Genomic DNA, 20,710 nt, shown 5'->3' with positions numbered 1-20,710 from the left:
TTATTCTTTTTTTAAAATAATTTCTGTTTATTAATTTTCACAAATCCAGCAAATCATTAAAACAAGAAAATATCAACAACCGAAACCACCCCCCCAACCCCCTCCCCCTTTTCCCGGTTGTAGCACCTAGATAAGAACAACCCTCAAATCAGCCAATCCGGACTAGCAGCTGTAGATGTCTAACAGTTTTAGTCTTTGCGGGCACCATTGCTCCCTGAAATCTCCTTTCAAGTAGTCCAAAGTCTCACCCCATTCCGCTGCAAAGTTCTCCAGCCTCCCCTCAACCGCATAAGTGGCCCACTCCAAGGAAACAATGTCCCACATCTTCCTGAGCCAATCGCTCTCCGTAGGGATCCTCGGGCTCTTCCAGTTCTGCGCGATTAACCCCATTGCTGCCAAAACATAAACAATGTGCACCTTGGGGGTTCTCGCCCCTCCTCCCCCCTCCTCCACCCCACTCATTCCCAATAGCATCTCTCTGGGGCTCCGAGGCTCCCCTTCTTGAGTCTGAGTTAGAGCACCTGCAATTTCACGCCAAAAGGGTCTAATAAGTGGGCAATCCCACCAGATATGCGTTGCCGTGCCCATCTCCCCGCAGCCCCTCCAGCAATCACTTGAGTTAGTGGGGTACATCGCGTGTAGTTTGGCTGGAGTGTAGTGCCAATCAAAAATGTACTTATACCAGGCTTCCTGTAATCGGGGTGCTGTAATCAATTTAGGGACCAACCTCCATAGTCTCTCCCAATCTCTTCTCCATCCCCACCCCCATCTGCTGCTCCCAAACCTTCATATACGGCCACCTGACCGCCGGGCCCGCGCCCTCCAGAAGTTTATACAGATCTGATATCAAGCCCCTGGTACCATCATGGGTCAAGAGGAATCGTTCAAAATGTGTGAGCTCCCTCGTGGCCCCTTTCCTCATCTCAGTCGACATTACCCAATGTCTTAGTTGAAAATATCTATGTCTCTCCCCCTCACCTACTCCAAACGCCTGCTTGCATTCCCTGAATGTTTTAACCATGCTATTGCTAAACATGTCTCTCAGGGTCTTACAGCCACCATCATCCCACGCTCGAAATGCCCCTCTCTCCAATCCCGGCGTGAAGTCTCCATTATCAAAAACGGGGGTAAAGGGTGACGTAAAAGATGAAACCCCCCCGGCTCTCCACCACCCTGTCCCAAGCGGCCACCACTCCCTTTGTTATGTCGCTCCTATAAATGTGCGACGGCCGCAATTTCCGCGGAAGCCATAGAACTTCCCCCAAGTGGTGCCGCGCGACTGCCCTATCCATTTGTACCCAATGCTTTACATAAGTGTCTCCGAACCATTCCCTAATTACCCGGAGGAGGGCAGCGTCATGATACCGCCGGAAATCCGGCAGCCCAAGGCCCCCTCGATCCCTGGACGCCGTTAGGAGGCACCAAAACAGGCGCGGCTTCTTCCCCTCCCATATGAAGTCCCTAACCACCTGGTCAAGTTCCCTGAAAAAGCGCTGCGGGATCGCCAAAGGGATCGCTTGAAAAAGATACAAAATACGAGGCAGAATCACCATCTTAACTGCTTCCCTCCTCCCTAGCCAGGAGATCCTAAGGGCACCCCAGCGCCTTAAATCTCTCTTGATATCTTTAAGCAAAGGGGGATAGTTTGCGCTATACCACCCGGCCAGTGAGGGGGTAATCCAAACCCCCAAATACCTAATCCCACCTGGGCTCCACCGAAACGGGGAGACCTCCCTAAGTATCTGTGCCTCCCTCTCTTCTAAAGATAGATTCATCAATTTGGATTTTTGCAGATTGATGCGCAAACCCGATGCCTCCCCAAATTCGGTCAACAGTTCCACACACGCCTTAATAGACTCCTGCGGCCGCGTCAACATGAGCAGCATATCATCTGCAAAAGCTGCCACTTTATGTTGGCCCCCCCCCCAAATGGTACACCCCAGATACGATTGGATTCTCTTATGGCCAATAATAGGGTTCCAGGTAAATCGCATATAGCAAGGGGGACAGGGGCCAGCCCTGTTTCGTACCTCTCCTGAGCCCAATTGGGTTAGAGGTTTCCCCATTGACCAGGATCCGTGACCTGGGGTTCCTGTAATTCGCCTCGACCATGCTAATGAAACCTGGCCCTAGCCCCATCCGCTTCATCACCTGGAATAAGAACGACCACTCCACCCGATCGAACGCTTTTTCTGCTTCCAGCGCTAAAAGAATCGCCGGAGTGGTCGTCTTTCGTGCCTTCTCAACAATGTGGGCCACCCTTCGAATATTATCAGCCGTCTGCCTCCCTACCACAAAGCCCGACTGGTCCTGGTGAATCAACGTTGGAAGGTACCTCTCCAGCCTCTTCGCCAGAATTTTGGTATATATTTTTGCCTCAGTGTTTATGAGGGCAATGGGGCGATAAGACGTACACTCCTCGGGGTCTTTACCCGCCTTGTGTATAAGCGTTATCTTAGCCTCCTCCATCGATGGGGTGATACATCCCCTGGCTCTGAAGGAGTTGAACAGTTGCGTCAGATGTGGAACGAGGACGTGAGAGAAGTGCTTATAAAAGGCTGCTGGGTAGCCATCCGGGCCAGGGGCCTTACCTCGGGGGAGGGCTGATATAGTTGCCCGCACCTCATCCTCTGATATAGCTCGGCTTAATTCTACCCCTTCTTCGTCAGAGAGCCGTGGTAGCGCTAGGCCCTCCAAAAACTTCCTCTGAGCGTCCCCTGACGGGTTCTGCGAGGAGTATAGATCCTCGTAAAATTCAGCTAGCCTCCCTTTAATCTCCTCTGTCTTGGTGAGTCTCGCCCCATCCCTACTCCTCAAAGCCCCGATTACATTACGTTCCCTCTCACCCCTCAGTAAGCGCGCCAGGAGCGAGTCGGCCCTGTTAGCTTTTGCATAATACTTCTGCCTAACCCTTAGCATGGCCGCCTCTGCCTTTTTATTCCTGAGGATCCCCAGTTGACCCTCGACAGCCCTATACTTCTTATACAATTTTTTAGAAGGGTTTTCCCCCACCCGCACCCTAGCGGCTTCCACCTCTTTTTCCAACTGCTCCTCTAGCCGCCGCATCTGCCTATGTCTCTCTGCCTGCAGGGCGATTAAATCTCCCCTCAACGTGGCCTTGAAAGCGTCCCATCTCACCTCCAGGCTCGTGTCCAGATCACTGTTCTGGTCAAAATATTCGCGGATCCTCCCCTCTATCTCCCCACTCGTCACCTGGTCTCTCAGTAGCGCCTCCGGGAACTTCCACCTCCACAGCCCCGGCCTTCTACTCCCCAACCGTAGCCGCATTTGGACTACCATATGGTCCGCTATCCCCACAGGGCCTACCTCTATGGAGTCAACCCCCCCGATCAAGCTCGCAGACACCCAGATATAGTCGATTCTGGACTGGGACCTGTGAACATCCGAGAGAAACGTAAACCCCTCCTCCTCCCCCCTTAACACTCTCCACACGTCTCGCAAGCCCGCTTCCTCCCACCGTTCCTTTAATTTAGGCGAGGCAACCGCACCCCCTCCCCCTCCCCTCAGATGCGAACGATCCCTCCTTCCATCCCATGCCAGATTCAAGTCCCCCATCAATATTATCTGTCCCCTTGCAAAATCTTGTAGAGTTCACACCATTCCACGCAGAAACTGGTCTTGCCCCACATTTGGGCTATACACCGACACTATTGTAAGGTGCGAACCCATGTACTCTACCTGAACCATGATGTACCTCCCATTCTTATCCCGGATGGTGTCAGCAACACGAAAATCTAACCCCCTTCCAAATGCCAGCGCCACTCCACCTTTCTTGGAGGGGCCTGATGCGAAAAGAATTAGCGGGAATCCCTTCAACTTCAGCCTGTATTGATCCTTCCGCAGCAAATGGGTCTCTTGCAGAGCCAGAACATCTGGTTTGTGAGAACCGATGAATTGCTCCAATTTGGACCGCTTAAGTGGGGAGTTTAGACCCTGTACATTATGTGTCATCCATTTGAACCCCACACTGGTAACCAGATTGCTCCTCGGAGACCCCCCCTCCCACATCCCTCCAGGTCCACCCTCTTAACTCCCCACCTCACCAGCAAGATGTGGGGAGGGCCCTTGCCCTTCTTTATTTCCAGCCTCTTTCCCCATCAAGCCTAGGACTGACGCCGTCCCAGTTGGTGCTTCAACCCCCTCCCAAAACCACCCCCCCGCCCACCCCTCCACCACTCCATAACCCCAACTTAGAGTGTAAGCAACACCCCCCTTCCCCACCCAACTTAACATAACTCCCCCAAACCGCTGTTTTCATCTCCTCCTCTTATTTCCCCCCCCCGGGCCACCTAGCCCTTATTGACCCCAATATGTTGCCCTCCCTGACTCCGAGCTCCCATGTCAACCTTGAAGGTCCACCACCCCTTATTCAACTAGAGTAACGATTATACTTGAGCCCTTCCGCCACTGCCTCCCTCCACGCAGGACCCCCTACCCTCCCACTGCATGCCGCCATTCTCCCTCCGTCCCCTCTGTTTTTTATCTGCCACTGTGGACCACTCCCAGGACCTCTCCCGCTGCCTGCTCCCCATACCTCCCCCCTCCCTGCTCGGAAGAGCCCTCCTCCAGATCCAATCGCAATAAGTCGGCTCCCTCCTGAGCTGATGTTATGCGCTTCAAAGAACCTTCCCAATCAAAAACCAAACCAAAAGGAAATGTCCACCTGTACCGTATCCCTCGTTCAAGTAGGGCCTTCAACACTGGCGCCATCTTCCTTCTTTTTATCAGAGTCGCATTAGCCAAATCCTGAAAAAGAGCTATCTTCTGGCCTCTAATCAAAATCGGTTCCTTCTTCCTCGCAGCAAAGAGCACTGCCTCCTTCTGAGCGTACCTAGAGAAGGCGGCGAGCACATCCCGCGGCCTTGAGGTAGGTCCCTTAGCGGGTCGCCCAACTCTGTGGACCCGGTCCAATTCGATATCACCTGGGGCCACCTCACCAAGGATGTCCGCAAACACCCCCTGCAATTCCTGTTTCAAGTCCTTGTCCAAGACGGATTCCGGCAGCTGCCTCACCCTTAAGTTAATCCTCCGAGATCTGTTTTCAACATCCTCCATCTGTAACTCCAGGTTCCGGGTTTCTATGTCCAGGTGCTCCAACGCCTCACTATTAGCTGTAGTCTCCTTCTCGACCTCCTGCAGACCCCTCTCCAGGAGATCCGTCCTGTCCCCTAGCTGCTTCATTTCCCGCTTGATCTCCCCCAGCGCTTCATTCAGATCAGTGCGCAGTAGCTGAAACTGGTCTTGAAAGGTCTTGGCCAAGTTGGCGTGGAGCGTCTGAATTTCCCCCATGAGGTCTTGGCCAAGCATCTGGGACCGCTCCTGCGTTCTCTATGTCGCAATACTCATCACCAAACCCTCATTGCCATTCCCAGTGCTGTCCCCCATTTCCTGCGGAAGCCACAGAGAGTGGAGTGTACTCTGAGAGTCCCTTGAGGGTTGCTGCGCCCTTCCACTCTTTCCCTTAGAGCGAGTGGCCATCAACAGGAACCTGAGTCGGCTGTAGGTGGTCCAGCCACGGGTTGACAACGGGGTATACAGCGAAATGTCCTCAAGTTGGAGGGAAAGGGGGTGGTCGGCAGTGGTAAGATGCCCAATAGGGTGTCCTGTCGCCAATTCCGGACAACCTGGCCCCCCCCGAGCCTTCAGCCAGCCCCCAGCCTGCCCCCCGCGGGCCGGCTCTATTCTCCAAGACTGTTCATCACAGACCAATGGGGGGAAGGAGGTCAGCAAACACCTTCCCAATTCACCCTTAAAAGCCCCACTTGATCCGGGCCCACGCCGGACCTGCCCCCTCCGGGCTGCGCAGTTTCTTGGGTGGGCAACAAAAACCTTGCAGCCCCTGCACTTATCCCCTTTCCGCCACACTCACTGTGGTGCAATGCTCCACCACGCCGCGACTCCAGGATATGGCCCGCGGCAGCTCCCCAGTTGGTCCTGCGCCCCTTTATCCTTCGGGGCCTCGCCAATCACAATGAGTATTTCCTCCACAGGGACATGGCCCACAGTCCAGACAGCCGCTCCTAACGGGGCCCCCGTGTCCTCAGGGTCCACTTCTCCCGTGCCGGATTCCTCCGCCACCCGGCCTCAAACACGGGTTCCAGCTGCCCCTCGGGGAGCACCTCCCTCCCTGATCCGTAGCCTCAACGCAGCGCTTCTTGCAGGCGGCTGTGCACTACGCCGCCAGGCGCTTCCTCATCAGTCTCCACGCTGCTCTGCCAGCGCCGGGACTTCGCTCAAGCCGCCCGCGGCCAGCCCCGACTCCAAGGGTGGCAGTCTGGCTCCTCTTCCCGCCGCCGGGCGCGGGTCACAGGGGACGACCTCCCCGCTCTCTCGCCGCACAGCCCCCGCCTGCACCGCCGTTTCCAACGGCTGCGCTCCTCCTCTCCCCAGCACCGACTCCGAGGAGGCCGCCCCGACTCCTCTCTCTGCTCCCGGGGTGCGAGCCACAGGGGACGACCTCCCCGCTCGATTGCCTGCACTAAGGGCTCCAGGGGTGACGTTCCCCCTTTTCTTCGCGTTCCCCAGGCCCCCCGGTGGGTGCGCGGAATGCAGCCCCGATCCACAGGCCAAAGGAGTGCCGCGGGGTGGTGGACCGCCGCACTTCCACTCATAGGCCGGGAGAGCTCGGCCGACACAGCTACTCCATACCCGCCGCCATCTTGGAATATAAACATACTTTTAATGCCCAAGTCTTAGACAAAAAGAAGGGTATAAGGCAACAAAAGGGCCTCCTTAAGAAAATTAAACTTTGTTGAAAAAATCTATAAGGATGCATTGAGAATCGTAAATAGTAAATACAGAAACTGGATCCTGTCCCACAGGCATATTATATTACAACAAGATGGTGGGGGGGGGGAATGCTTTGTGCACTGAGCCAGAGGAATTCCTAAAATTTCTGGACTATTGTTGGGTCTAATTATGATTTCGTCTCTCATAAACAGGAAACCATTATACAAGAACAGACCTGGGTGGAATATTTTTCAGTGGTCTACAGGTCCATAGATCAATCAATCCCATAAATAGATGTGATTGGCAAATGGTCTCTAGCATTTTCCTATGCCGATATTGAAACCCTAATAAAGAAATCCTTGTTCTCCAGGTCGGTAGGTCCTAATGGCCTCAGTAATACGATCTTAAAAATGAACCCAGTAATGTGGTCGAGGGTTCTAAAATCATTATTCGACAACATTATCTCATCTCTGAAACTACCGGAGTCATGGAAACAGTCTGTGGTCATTCCAATTTATAAAAAGGGTGATCGATTATTGGCATCAAACTATCTCCAATCTCACTTCTGGATGCCGACAGTAAAATCTTTGTTGGCCTTATATTGGGAGAGATGGACTTGGACTAAATGAAAGGAATAATTCCTAAGCAACAAACGTGCTTCAGGAAGGGCCTACCTACATCATTCAATGGTCTAGTCCTGAGCCGTTTGTCTGCGGACTCCTTTCAGAAGGTTGGTGTCCCTCTTTTTGGGGCCTGGATTGACCTGTCCCAGGCGTTAGACACGACAATGGAAAAAATTGGTTGCCTGGGGGGTCCCTCCTAACCTACTTTGCATCCTGATGGAACCTCACTTGAATTCAACTATGCGAGTTAGATTAACTAGATCAGGGTTACTGTCGGGTCCCATTAAGATCAATAGAGGAGTGCATCAGGGTTGCTTGATACTGCCTGTTCTTTTCATTCTCTTTATGGCTGATTTATATCGATGGCTGAATCAAATCGGTTTAATAACACCATGAATTGGAAAAACAAAAATGTATTGGTCGCCATATGCCGACGGTGTTGTGATTTTAGATCATTCCCAGGCTGGGCTGCTACGGTTGCTGTCCGCACTAGAGGATAATACTTGTAACAACAATTTAACTATCGACCCATAAAAGTCTAAGGTACTGATACTTAAACACCCAAAGAAGGGAATTAAGACCTTCAATTGGGTATTAGATCATCTCCCAATAGAAATTGTATCCGAGTTGACATACCTGCGAGCCATAATAAAATCCTTTCCAACGAAAAGCAATCTTCTTTCAGCCATCAATCTAAAAGCCGTGAAGTTGGGGTCTCAAATGAAAAGGAATAGATCTAGATTCTGTACATTCTCCATACTCCCGCTGGTAAAGTTCTATATAGGTAAGGTGGTCCCAATTATTCTTTTTGGTCTGGACTCAAACCCAATATCGATGGATGTGGAATGGGACGTAATAGAGGCGAAACTATGGAAGAAAGCCTTGAATTTACCGAATGGGGTCGCTATAGTTTGCCTTAGATATGAACTGGGCCTTTCTTACTTAAGATCTTGGCTGGAATGGAGGTTGATTTCCTTGTATAGGTCAATCTTAGACCCCTCCTAAGAACTCTCTTTATGAGGATGTGGCAATCTCAATGCAGAGCGATGATAATGATAAAGTGAAATGCTGTCATATATTAGCTAGAGCTGACTGTACAACTGACCTGCTTCTCCAGAACCCCTCTAAAGTGAAAGAACGTTTGAAACGATGCGATTGGATAGGGACAGGGGAGGATCTGAGGAAGGCCAATCTATCAGCATCATTCTCGGTGTGGGGCAAACAAAGGGTGGTTTTGCCCGCCTATTTAAAGAAATCACCAGACCCATTAGCAAGAGTGCTCTTCTTGAGGTTTAGATTAAACCTGCTCCCAACTCTCGAGATTAAGGCCATAATGGATAAAGAGTGGGGTACCGGTGACATATGTGACAAATGCGATGAGAAAGAATGTCAGTTAATTAAGCATGTGTTATCTAATTGTCCTGGTACTTGGGATCTGAGAATGGCGAGACTGCAGAGATTTGTTCACGATGTTCGATGGCTAAACGCTGATGAATTCTGGCAGATTATGTACTATTTGATTGTTTTGTGATTGATGATTAATATTTTTATCTTTTTTTAAGTGAACGTCTTATGTCTGAGTTGAAAGTTTGTAACTTGAGTTAAAAGTCAAAATATTGCCTAAAGCACGGTAGATAAAAAAAAGAAATTAACAATAAATAAGGCCATGGACATTTTCATAACCATTTTAAAACCACACGAAACTCTAATAGTAACTTGTTTATTTTTAATACAAAATACATTACAATATGTAACATAACTGAAAAGATGCAGTAAATATTTTAAAAAGCCTCAATCTAGTCCAAAAACTTTTTAATAACATTAACACATGGCGGACGCCATGTTGGAAGTAAACATTGCTGACAACTTCACCACACAGTAGAAAATGTTATGTTATGTTATGTTATTTGGCATTTATATAGCGCTCTATATATTAATGGTATGACCTCAAAGCGTTTGTGGGTTGAACACCCAATGGGACTGTAGTCCAGGTCAGTCGAGAGAGTAGGGTATCAAAGGGTGTTTAGGTATGATATGATATGATATTTTATTTGTATCGCGCTCGTACACAAGTGTTTCAGACCGCAACTAGGCAAGGGAGGGGAACAAGGGAGAACACAGCACAACATAAAAACGATCTTACTAGGCCCAGTGACATTGAGAACGCGCAAGTGCATGGGAAAGGGAAAAGGGAAAAAGTGCATGGAAGGGGGAGAGTGGAAAGTGCAGAAGCCGAGGAGCGCAGATAAATAAAATAAATAGAAAATTGAGGCAAACTGTGGTAGTGCAGCCAGCAAGTGGCAAGTGCTGTGTCTAAGGCAGCAGACTGGGTAGGTCTGAATAAGTGCAGAAAAAGAAGAAACATGGGGGGCAGTATGGGTACAGATACAGTCCCCAGTGCAAGGGGTGGCCAGGAGGCAGTACAGGAAGGTGGCAGGGTGAGCAGGTACCTGGGCCCAGGGGACAGAGGGTGGCCAGGTGCACAGTGCCAAGAGAGAAAGAAGATCAGCAGGGGAGAAGGGGAGCGAAGGCAGAAGCAAAGAGGAAGGTTTTGAGGTGCTTCCGGAACCGGAGATGGTGCACTATGGTGCAATATGGTGCACTCAATATGCGTGCAGCTGATGCGATTGGCAGATGGTAGCTGCATCCTAACATTAGGTGTGGTGGTATTGAGATCAGTCAAATCTGCAGTCTGGAGGTTGGTCTCCGACACTGGATTCTGGCTGTGTTAGGCCTGTGTAGGACACTTATGTGTGCAGCTAGGCCGATTTCCGTGGGTATAGCTGTGTTCTAGTAGGATGTTGAGGTGTTCATGGAGTATTGTTTCATATGTGAGCAGCTTGGCTAAAATTGATCAAGGGGTGTAGCTGCGCTCTGTTGTGTGTTGGTGTACAGTAGAGAGTGAGCATAGTGATAGCAGAGGTGAGTGTCTGGAGTGGAGGCTTTATTCTTACTAGTCCTCTGTTCCGGATTTCATTTAAGCGTTTAGAGGTTGTTGTATTTACAATTCTAAGTGTGGAAATGGCTAATATTCACAATCCTGTCTAGATGTCATGCAAGCTAATAATCATAATTATATCTAAATGGGGCTATCATTCACAGTCCTGTCTAGATGTGATATGAGTTAATAATCACAAATTATAGCTAAATGTGGCACTGGGTAACATTCACAATCCTGCCTAGATGTGACGAGAGCCAATAATCTCAAATTATATCTGAATGTGGCACTGGGTAATATTCACAATGTTAGAACCGTGTCTAGAAGCCGCGTAAGCCAACATTTACAATCCTGTCTAGCTGCGACGCGAGCTAAAAATACATTCTATCTAATGTGGCAGATGTGACGCAAGCAAATATTCACAATATTCACAATTATATCTAAATGTGCCAATGGCTAATATTCACAGTTCTAAATGTGACGCAGGCCAATATTTACAATCCTGTTTAAGTGTGATGCAAGCAGTGTGGTGTTGGTATCATTCACAGTTCTGTTTAGAAGTGACACAGGCCAGCATTCAACAGTTATATCTAGTTGTTAAGGGGTTAGTATTAATATCCTGGTCTGCTAAATTCTGAGGGTAGGTTGAGTGGCAGGGCTTCCAGAGTAGAGCGATTGCTGGACCCTTGGGGGGAGGGGGGAGCTGTGTGCGGGGCCTTCGGCTCCCTCGGGTGCGGCGCTGCTCCTGGTCCCCCTGCCGGGCTTGGGGTCCCGGTTGAGTGGATTGCCTCGCTCGGTTCTTTGCTGGGCTCCGGACCGCAACGTGGGCATTGTGTCCCGGGTCCTGCTGGGTCCGGGGGAAGGTAAGGAGAGGGGGCTCTGTGTTTGCTGTTTTTCCCCTCTCCTGCTGGTATGGCCATCTTGGCGTCCCATTCATGCCGGCTCCTTGGTGTGCCTTACGGAGGTGCCTCGCCCGGTTGTGTTTTGCAAGTTTGTAGGCCGGCGCAAGGACATCACGGCCTGGGTCCTGCAGGGTCCGTGATGCGGTAAGGAGTTGGGGGCTTTGTGAATATTTGTGCCCTGATTCTCCTGCCATTGGTGCTGTGCAACGACATGCCTCCTGTTTGATGCTGCGTTGCCTAGGGGATTGTTTTGTTTGATTTTTTCCCTCTTGGTTGGTGCCTTCTGGAGGGGTACCCATTGGCTCGACAGGTAGAGAATGGGGCTACTAGCTACATGATGCAGGGCTCAAGCCACCTCTCAGTTCTGTGCCGTGTATACAGGTGGCGAGTTAGTGGTGTGCTTGTGTCTGTACAAGCCATGGACGCAGGCACCTTGTCCCGTCCTCTTCCTCTGAACTGCGCGGGGGACGGACGAAGGAGATGGATTTGTTTTCCCTTGTCCGGCATGGAATTATAGATACTGCTAATGCATCATGGAATTAATGGCCATGCAAGGGGTTCCCAGTGTCTCTTCTTTTAGGGCCTAGGTCCTCCGGTGCCGACGTGTTGCTTTCACGCCTCCTCTCAGAAATGTGGAAGTAATATGGCAGATTGTGGCACATGTCTGTGCTTAAAAGTGTTCTTGGGGTCCCTTGTGCCGGTGGAGGGGGCGGTCCCTTCTGGGAGTTTTCCAGTATAGGCATACCCCAGGTATGGGTTTGCCTTGGCTCGAGGCCCTGCAATGCTTTTTCGGTTCCGAATGCTCCCAGAGTGTTCTCCATGCTGGTGACTCCCCTGGTGGTGCATTTGCATCTGCAGAGAGTGCAGGTTTTTTCCTGGACGATTGGTTGGTCGAGGAGTTCTGTCGGCAGGCTGTCCTGCCTCATCTCCCTTTAGTCTGTCAGGCATTGCGGGACTGGGGTTTCATAGTGAACTGGCGGAAGTCTCAGCTGGAGCCTTCTCAGGATCTAGTTTTCATTGGGGCACTGGTTTGCCCCGGGATGGAGAGGGTGTTCCTGTCCCTAGAGAGGGTCTGTCGCTTGCTGGCTGTTCTGGGCAGGGTTCTCAGAAGACAGTATGTCTCGGCTCGCCTGTTGCTGAAGTTATGGGGCATGTGGCGTCTTGCGTGTTTGCTAGTTCCTTGGGCCTGTCTTCAGTTACGTCCCCTGGTGTTTTATCCTCTCTCTCCCGCTGGCTCCCAACGTCTTAGCTTTCAAAGCTTTGATTTCAGTGTCCCCAGCGCTGCAGGTCACCCTGATATGGTGGCTGGGGGTTCCAAATCTACAGGCTGAAGTGCCCATCGTCCTTCCTCCTGTGGCCTCTCTTACTACCGACGCCAGCGGTATGGGTTGGGGGGGTCTACATTGGGGTTCCTCTCAGCTCAATGGTTGTGAGATCTGGGGAGAGCTGTCGATCATCCAATTGGCGAGAGTGCCATTCTCCGAGCTCTAGTGTACTTTGAGGGGCTGCTGGATGGTTGGGCGGTCTTTGTCCGAACGGACAATACAACGGCCTTGGCATATATCAACTGCCAAAGGTGTTCCAGCCGCTCCTTGAATGCTCTGTCAGCTCTGATAGGCACCTGGGGGGAATCACATCTGGTGTCTCTGGTGGCTTCACATTTCAGGGGGTGGACAATGTTCAAGCAGATCTTCTCAGACGCCAGTTTCACTCCTCTGCGTGACTGGTCCTGTCGGCCCAGGTCTTTGCAGAGATCTGTGTCAGATTCGGGACTCCTGTTCTAGACCTGTTTGCATCCCTGGCCTCAGCAAAAGTTCCTCTCTTCTGCTCTCGGTTTCAGGCAGAGGGGAGTTTAGGGGGTGGACGCCTTCTCTGTACAGTGGCCTTGGGGTTTCCTTCATGCCTTTCCGCCTATTCCCCTTCTGCCCTGGGTGGTTTGGAGCATCATAGTGTCCAGGGTGACTGTGTTGTTGATAGCTCCGTTCTGGTCCCGCCGGAGTTGGTTCCCCTCTCTGTTGGAGCTTTGGTCCCAGGAACCTTGGCTGGCTCCGAGTGGCCGTGTCCCCTTCAGGGGATCTGCGGTTGGAAGTACGCCGGATGCAATGGGCAGTGTGGCTATTGCACACTCTAGGCTGATATCTCAGGGGCTCTCAGGTCCGTAGTCGAGTCCATAATAAAAGCTCTTAGACCCTCCACCCTGAAGGCATACGGAAGGCATTGTGGCCATTTCCGAGACTGGTATGTGTGGTGTGGGATCCCTCCCCTGCGTTCTGGCCTCCCTGCTATCCTTCAATTCCTCCAGGAGGGGTTTTGACAAGGGCCTGGCGGTTTTTCCATGCTTTTCTCTCAGTAGGACTCCATTAAGCTCCTTTTGGGGGACTCTGATGGTCACTTGGATGGGGAGGTGTTGGTGGGGAAGTTGCTCCGGGGTGCTTCATCTTCCCGTACCTGTACTTATAAAGGGCTTCCCCCCTGGCAGTGCTCCAGATAAGATTTTGAGGTGGGAGTATTTTACGCTTGATTTTTCAAATTAGAGCATAAATGCAATTTCAAGAGAGTAAAAATTAGTTTTCTCCTCTGCAAGAGAGTAAAACTTATCCAACAAATACACCCAATGCATACGTAAAATCAGACCCATAGACCAAAAGTGTTGTAGATCAAAGTTGTCTGGCTTGTGCAGAGCCCTTCACTCCACATGCAAACGGCACATCCCGTCTGGGCACATAGTAACAGCACATCACTCCACTTGATAATGGCATATGTCCTCCCTGAACATGCTAGCTACGCATCTCCTGTTGACACATACTAACGAGTACGCCACATACTCTGTGCACATGGTAAAGGCACATCTCCTTTCAGCATTTTCAGAGATGTGCTGTTAGCATTTAAAGAGCATATTTGTGTCATTTGCATGTGTAAATTGCACCTTTACACCGTGCGCATGCTAACAGCACATCTCTATGCATATGCTAATGGCAGACATTGTTTTCACGTATTGATAGAACACGTACTGTTTAGCAAGCCTGGTATTTGCACACTTTGACAGGACCTATCTCTACCCATAGTGACCTGAAATCTCTTCTCTGCTCATGCTATTGGCACATCTCTTCTCGTCTGCTAATGGTCCATCTTCTCTGCGCACATACTAGTGGGACAACTCTATGTACATGCGTGCTAACTGCACGCATGTGCACAGAGGAGATGTGCAGGCTAACGACATGCCTTCTACGCACGTGCTAATGGGATGTATCCTCTCTGCACATGCTAACTGCACATCCCATCCCTGCACATACTAACCACATCCTATGCAGCGACGGGATGTGCAGTTAGCATGTGCAAACTCCACATCCTCTCTATGCACATGCTAACGGCCCATCTCCTCTGCATACTAACGGCACATCTCGGCTCTGCATGCTAATTGCCCTTCTGTTCCATGGCACGTGCAAATGACACATCTTTACTAAGTACGTACTATGGGGACATTTCTTCTCTGAGTGTTAATGTAGCATCCCCTCTGCCCATGCTATAACAGCACATCTCCTCTCTGCCAGTCTTAACGGCAGGGCTCCCTTCTGTACTGGCTAAAACGTTGCATCCAAAGAAAGGGTGGAACGCTACTTGTTAGGAGGGCGGCCTGCACTTCCCAAGTTCCAATTACGTGACGCAGCCTTGATGGGTGTGGCGCAGAGGGAAGACCGCAGAAGAGTCGCTTCTTTCTTACAAGAAATTTAATAATGAAGAATGACCGTTCACACAATTTACTATCAATGCTGGAAATTGACAAAATGTACTGAGGCCAAATGTACCCGATTTTCCCCCTCCCATTTCCTTATTCAGCTTGACTCGAACATGTCCTCGCCAGCCCCCACCATAATGTCCAACAGTGCTCCCCTGGCATTCTGCTCTGTTTTGCTGTAATGAATCAAGTACCACTCGAAGTGGGATAATAACCGTTACCACAGTGCTTAAAAGCTGAAGGAATTTGGCTAAAAGCGCTATGTAAGAAGATATACTCCCGCTCGACCTTTTATTGGCATAGGCTCCGTACACATGCAGCAGCACATCTCCTCTCTGCACATGCTAACAGCATCTCTTTTCTGCATGCGCCAGTGGCACATGGCCTCCCTGCATGTGCTAATGGCAAATATATTCAGTTCAGGCTAATGGAACCATTCATCCCTGCATGGGGTAATGGCCCACCCCTCGTGGTATAGCCCAAAAGCAAGCGCACATCTTACTACAGCCAGGATAACTTTATAAATTATACATTACAGAGCAGTTTTGCTACAGGCAGCAAGTAAAGGAATAATTGCAGAGGTGTTGGCTCCTGTCCCTTTATTTCAGCACTTTGAGGGCAGAGGTGGGGCTGGCTGGTGGCTTGTGAGAGTAAGCCGACCTACCTGACCCCTCTCACATGCAGGGGCACAACAAAACCTACATTTCGGGGGGCTGGAGGGGGGAATTAAGTCGTGATGGGAGGGGCCACTTCAGAAAATAGGCAGGGCAAACTTGGAGGCTCTGCCCCCACTGTGCTACCCACCTCCTCCCATGGTCTGGTGTGGGGAACAACTATTGAATAGTATATTTTAAAGCGCAATATGCAGAGAGGTAATGGAAGACTTTCTTGAAAGTAACAGCTTTAAAGTTTTACTGCGTTTGTTCAAGTAAATTTTTCTGAGCGCACACAGTAAAACGTTAACACTGCCAGTTTGGGGGAAAGACTTCCCTCACCTCCCTGCCTATCAAAATGCAAGTGCACACATCCAGGGGTGCACCTGGGCTAAAATGTAGGCTGGGGCTAACCCTTCAAATGTTGGGAGAGGCACTAACTTCAGAGACTGTGGAGGAATGGCAAACTTACTTGTGTAGGGGCATCTAAACTTTATTACTCATTGTAATAAGAATATTCTAGTGCAGCTTCGATGTTACAATAAGTTAACTGCTCTCTCCTTTGAGTTTGAAAAACCCACTTCTTGCAGAACCTGAAAGTCCTAGAAAGTGTGAAAATGGCAGATGGTGTGCAATGAAAGATTCAATATCATAGCATAACAGGGCATTGCAGAGTGTGGGGCAGTTCTCTGGACGGTCCAAGCACCTTCAGTGGCAGGGAGCAACAGGGGAGAAAATGTAATGTTGGTTCTACCACAGTCCGCTATACTAGAATCTCTGGTGCACTGACTGGCTGGTGACACTATGTCTACCTGTCAAATCCAGTGTTACAAGAATGGGGGAGGGCCAGTGCAGCAATAATGCAATTCTATGCAGCAGTATTGGAGCCACTAGCAGAGGAGCCCCAGTATACACCAATGTGTCCCTACACTTATTAAAACTGTCCTTTTGTAAGGGTGTAAACTTATAAGCACTACAATTTTTGCAATTGAAGTCAGGGTGAGATTTGGTCTTTCAGTTGGAAATTCACTATCATTCATAAGAAAGGCTATGCTGCTGACAAAAGAAATGCCACAGTGCCATCTAGTGGTGGAAAGTATGTTTTTTTTAATGAATAAATCAAAGCGTAGAAAATTAAATCATCTGCATTTGCCATAATTACACGCGTAAAAGGGCAAGATACACACGTTATTTGGAGGGCTGCCCCTTGGGATCTCCCTCTTGTTTTACGATTCCTTCAAGGGCCTCCTTTTGAGCCCATTTCCAAGATTGATATCAAATATCTTACACTGAAATGTGCCTTTCTTATTGCCATCACTTCTGCCCATAGGCTTGGGGAGATTGGGGCTCTGTTAAGTCACCCTCTTTTCCTGAGGGTGCTGCCGGACTCGGTGGTGCTGAGGCATGGTCCAAAGTTTCTCTCTAAGGTTGTTTCTCGCTTTTCACACCTCTCAGGATCTGGTTCACCCTTCCTTCTTTCATGATGTGAAAACGCCTGAGGAGGTGGCTCGGCATAACATTGATGTCCGGCGGGCAGTGTTGGAGTATTTGGCTAGGTTTGCTCTCTTCCACTGATCTGATAGTCTTCTGATTGCTTTTGGTCCGGCTGGGGCTGGGCATAAGGCATCTGTGGTTTCCATTTGCCGGTGGTTCCGTGTTGTGGTCTCCATGCTCTATGTGCTTCTGGCCTGCCTGTGCCTACGCACGTTCAGGGGCGGTCCACCAGGGGTTTGGCGGCTTCCTGGACCGTTGCAAGGAGGGTTTCTCTGCAAGAGATTTGTATGGCTGCCCCCTGTGCTGCTCTAAGCACTTTCATCAACCGCTAAGGGTTGAGTTTCTCCCACTCTGGGTTTGGTTCCTTCAGGGTTGGAGTTTTGTCTGTGGGGATGTGAATTAAGAGTTATTGTGGGTGTGTGTTTTGCTGCACTGTTTTTGGCTTTGTGTCTCATTGTGACCTTTTCCCCGTTGCTGCTTTGGTATAAGTACTGGGACGAGGAAGAGTGGACGTGGAAGTAGTGCTCTGATTACTTACCGGTAATCTTCATTACTCCTAGTCATACTCTTCCTTGTCACAGTACTGATGACCCACATCACCCTCCCTGCGGGGAAGGTCCCATGCTCCGGCCTGGTAATATGAAACTGAGTGATGTGGAGGAGGAGTTATAGGGATTTAAAGAAATAGAAGAAGGTCCTGTGTCGGAGGCAGGGGCCTCATGAGGTAAGCACTGTGACGAGGAAGAGTAGGACTAGGAGTAATGAATATTACCAGTAATCAGAGCATTACAACAAACCTTCATCCAAAGCCCCTGTTTCAAGCTCTTATTTTAATGACAATCGTTTCGGCTTCATAGGTAGCGCTTTCAGCACCACCTAATAAATGCAACTAAAAAGTTAGTAGCAGAGTTACTTCCACTTGAAAACCAGAATTGGTTGTTAAAGTTAAAAGTGCAAATTGTACGTGTTACTAGTTAAGGTTGAGTGGCTTAAAGGGGAACCCCCGCTGTCAACACTCAGAATCTTGGAAAAGACAAACCACTGTCACAGAGTGCCTCCTTGTGGAAAACTGGGTTCGTTTGTAGGTACCGAGATGCAAATTCCAAGCGATAATAGTTGAGGGCGAGTGGGGTACCCCCACAGTCATCACTCCCCCATTTTATAAGGGTAGTTAGTAGGGTTTTTTTTCTTTACCATTGATTTGTCTGTATGTTTCCAACCTTCAGGGAAGGAGCTCAGTGTTGATGGCCTGTGTGTCGGTAAATTCAAAAGGAAGTTTTCCTCACTGTTGCTAGCGTCCTCTCAGCCTAGTGAGAGATTTCTGGTTGGAGCACTACGAGGATCAGTGCAGGAGGCACGGGAACGCGGCAACACACTCCGATGCCAACTTTATTCACCAAAGGGGGAGAAAGGTCAATCAGTAGGAGGAAACTGGTGTTACAGAACTGAGCCCGTAAAAAGTGGGCCGGTGCACTGAATTTAGGAATTCGAGAACCACCCCACTCCCAAAATTGAAACAAGTGGGTGGGTGACAATAAAACCTCATTAAGGCCTAGACAGAACTCTGGTTGCAGTATACAACAAAGGTCCTTAATAATCAGAATGGGAAAGAAACCTATTCGCCTACCTAAACCATCCTTAGAAGCACTTAAGAAAGTTGTTTGAAAAGAGAAAGACTGGCCAGCTGTGCTGCAAATGGCATGGGTGCGTTACCTCTTCCAACTTCAGGCAGCCATCACCCTGGCCTGCAAGAATGAATCTCATAACTGGGAGAGTTACTGGCTGGATGCAGCGCTGCGATGGCACAAAAGTGAGGAGACTTATTTGAACTTTGGGGAACAGTGGATGAGGGTTTACCAAGGCAGGGGGCAGCTTAGCATGGTCAGTTATAGAAAGCTGTGATTTCCTACCAGTTGCCCACATAGCTCTTTTTTCTTTGATACTGGTACATGTAAACACTTAACTGCAACCAGAATGCAAAGCTGCTCGCACAGGATATGCTGATGCGCTTGATATGATACTGCACTACTGTTAATGAATGCCAGCCCAAACATTGGCTACTCACACCTTTTGCAACGCTCTGCTGTACTCGAGCTAGGCCTGCACGTTAAACAAAATAAAACATGTGCAATTAGCTGTTTAGTATTGTGGCTATGGAAGTGCAGCGTTCTCACTATGTAACCCTGTAGAGGCTGCATCCCCTATTGAGCTGTTCCACACTGGCTTTTCCGATATAAATGTAGCCATTCAGAGCCCCCTGCTTGCAGCTAGGTTCAAATACATGGAAACTAGTTTATATGGCACTAATCAATCACACGTGCAAAATGTGGGGTGTAGGTAGATAGGTGAAATCATCCACTTAACCTTTTAACATATGCAAGGACAAATCACAATTAAATATGGTCATATTCATGTGTATTTGATATTGATGATTTTTTTTTAAAACCACAGGTGCACTTTAAAAAAGCCTATATATGTCCTGCTATAATATATGCCATCCAGCGTTGCCAAGTGGTCCCTGGTCATACTTCCTGGCGTTTATGCAAATAGTGCCCGGCATTCTGGGTCTTGTAGTTCTTTTGTGGTATACTTATGGGCCTGCATATCCTTACAGGAAAACTGTAATTCGCCCAGCAGCTAGTACTTGCTGCAAGAGTTACATAGGAGCTGGACTACTCTTTTCCAATCCGGCAAGTGCGATTCCTGAAATGTGGAATTCTCTTTCATCTCTTTCAGTCTCCTAGCATCTCGCAGGGTTGTCCAACTCCTGGCCTCGAGGGTGGGAAACCTGATGGGTTTTCAGGATATCCCTCATTTATATTCATGAAAAAATGTGCTTGCATTTAGAATCATTGTATACAAATTTGTCTCATGAACATTATTGAGGTGTATCGAGAAAATCTGACATGTTTCCTTACCTCGAAGCTTGGAGTTGAACAACCATTCTAGGGCCTGTTCTTGTCTTTTGCAAGGAATTCAAGACTCAACTTTCTTATAAGGAGATCTGTACCTGTGTGCCTTCATTTACATGTTTAGATTTGAGTATGGCAATTTCTGTTACCAGGCCATAGCCGTATTTTAAGTATTTTAGGAATTGTGATTGTTGTAGTGCTTCCCAGGCCTTTGGCCCATGTCTGTGCTGTATTAAATAAATATAATAATGCGGACACTTGGCAGCTACGAGGATCCCGGCATGTGGGGGCAGCAGGGTTTCTGGCCGCTCATGCAGAAGGGGCGAGATCTGTGGCAGCCTCCATTACATGGAATCCTCATCTACTTGTGTTTCTGTTTTCAGAGTCTGCAGGAGAGCCGTGCGAGGTGGCCATCTTAGGCCCGAATCCGCAGTATGTAGAGTGGAATGGCCCAGTCTCCTTAAACTGCACCAAGTCATGCAACACGACAGGAAAGCTAATGTGGGAGACGCACCTGCGAAAAGATGAGAAAGAGGAAGAGGCGTGGACTTCCATGAGCAGCACGATGACGGTGTGGGAAACAACGCCCACATGCGCCCTCGTCGTACAGGGTGCTATATACCAGGCACAAACGACCCTCATCGCCTACCGTAAGTCACTAGTTTAGGCCGAGCCAGGGGTATGGGCGAGCTGTTCATCAAC

The 20,710-nt window shown here is 49.4% G+C and overlaps 1 protein-coding gene across 1 annotated transcript in view; it reads left to right on the top strand.

Annotated features, from left to right (window-relative positions):
* The window catches only part of LOC138447769 (intercellular adhesion molecule 1-like), a 447,430-nt gene that overhangs the window by 43,731 nt on the left and 382,989 nt on the right, over positions 1-20,710 (top strand). Inside the window, exon 2 of the mRNA XM_069604102.1 lies at positions 20,392-20,658. Within this exon, the coding sequence (XP_069460203.1) occupies positions 20,392-20,658 (267 nt within the window). The remainder of the gene's footprint in view (positions 1-20,391; positions 20,659-20,710) is intronic.

This window comes from Ambystoma mexicanum, chromosome 3q (genome assembly GCF_040938575.1).
Source record: "Ambystoma mexicanum isolate Mex_15411 chromosome 3q, UKY_AmexF1_1, whole genome shotgun sequence".
Classification (NCBI taxonomy): domain Eukaryota; kingdom Metazoa; phylum Chordata; class Amphibia; order Caudata; family Ambystomatidae; genus Ambystoma; species Ambystoma mexicanum.
Note: the sequence above shows the minus strand (reverse complement) of the source record. Positions and strands in the feature narration are given on the sequence as shown.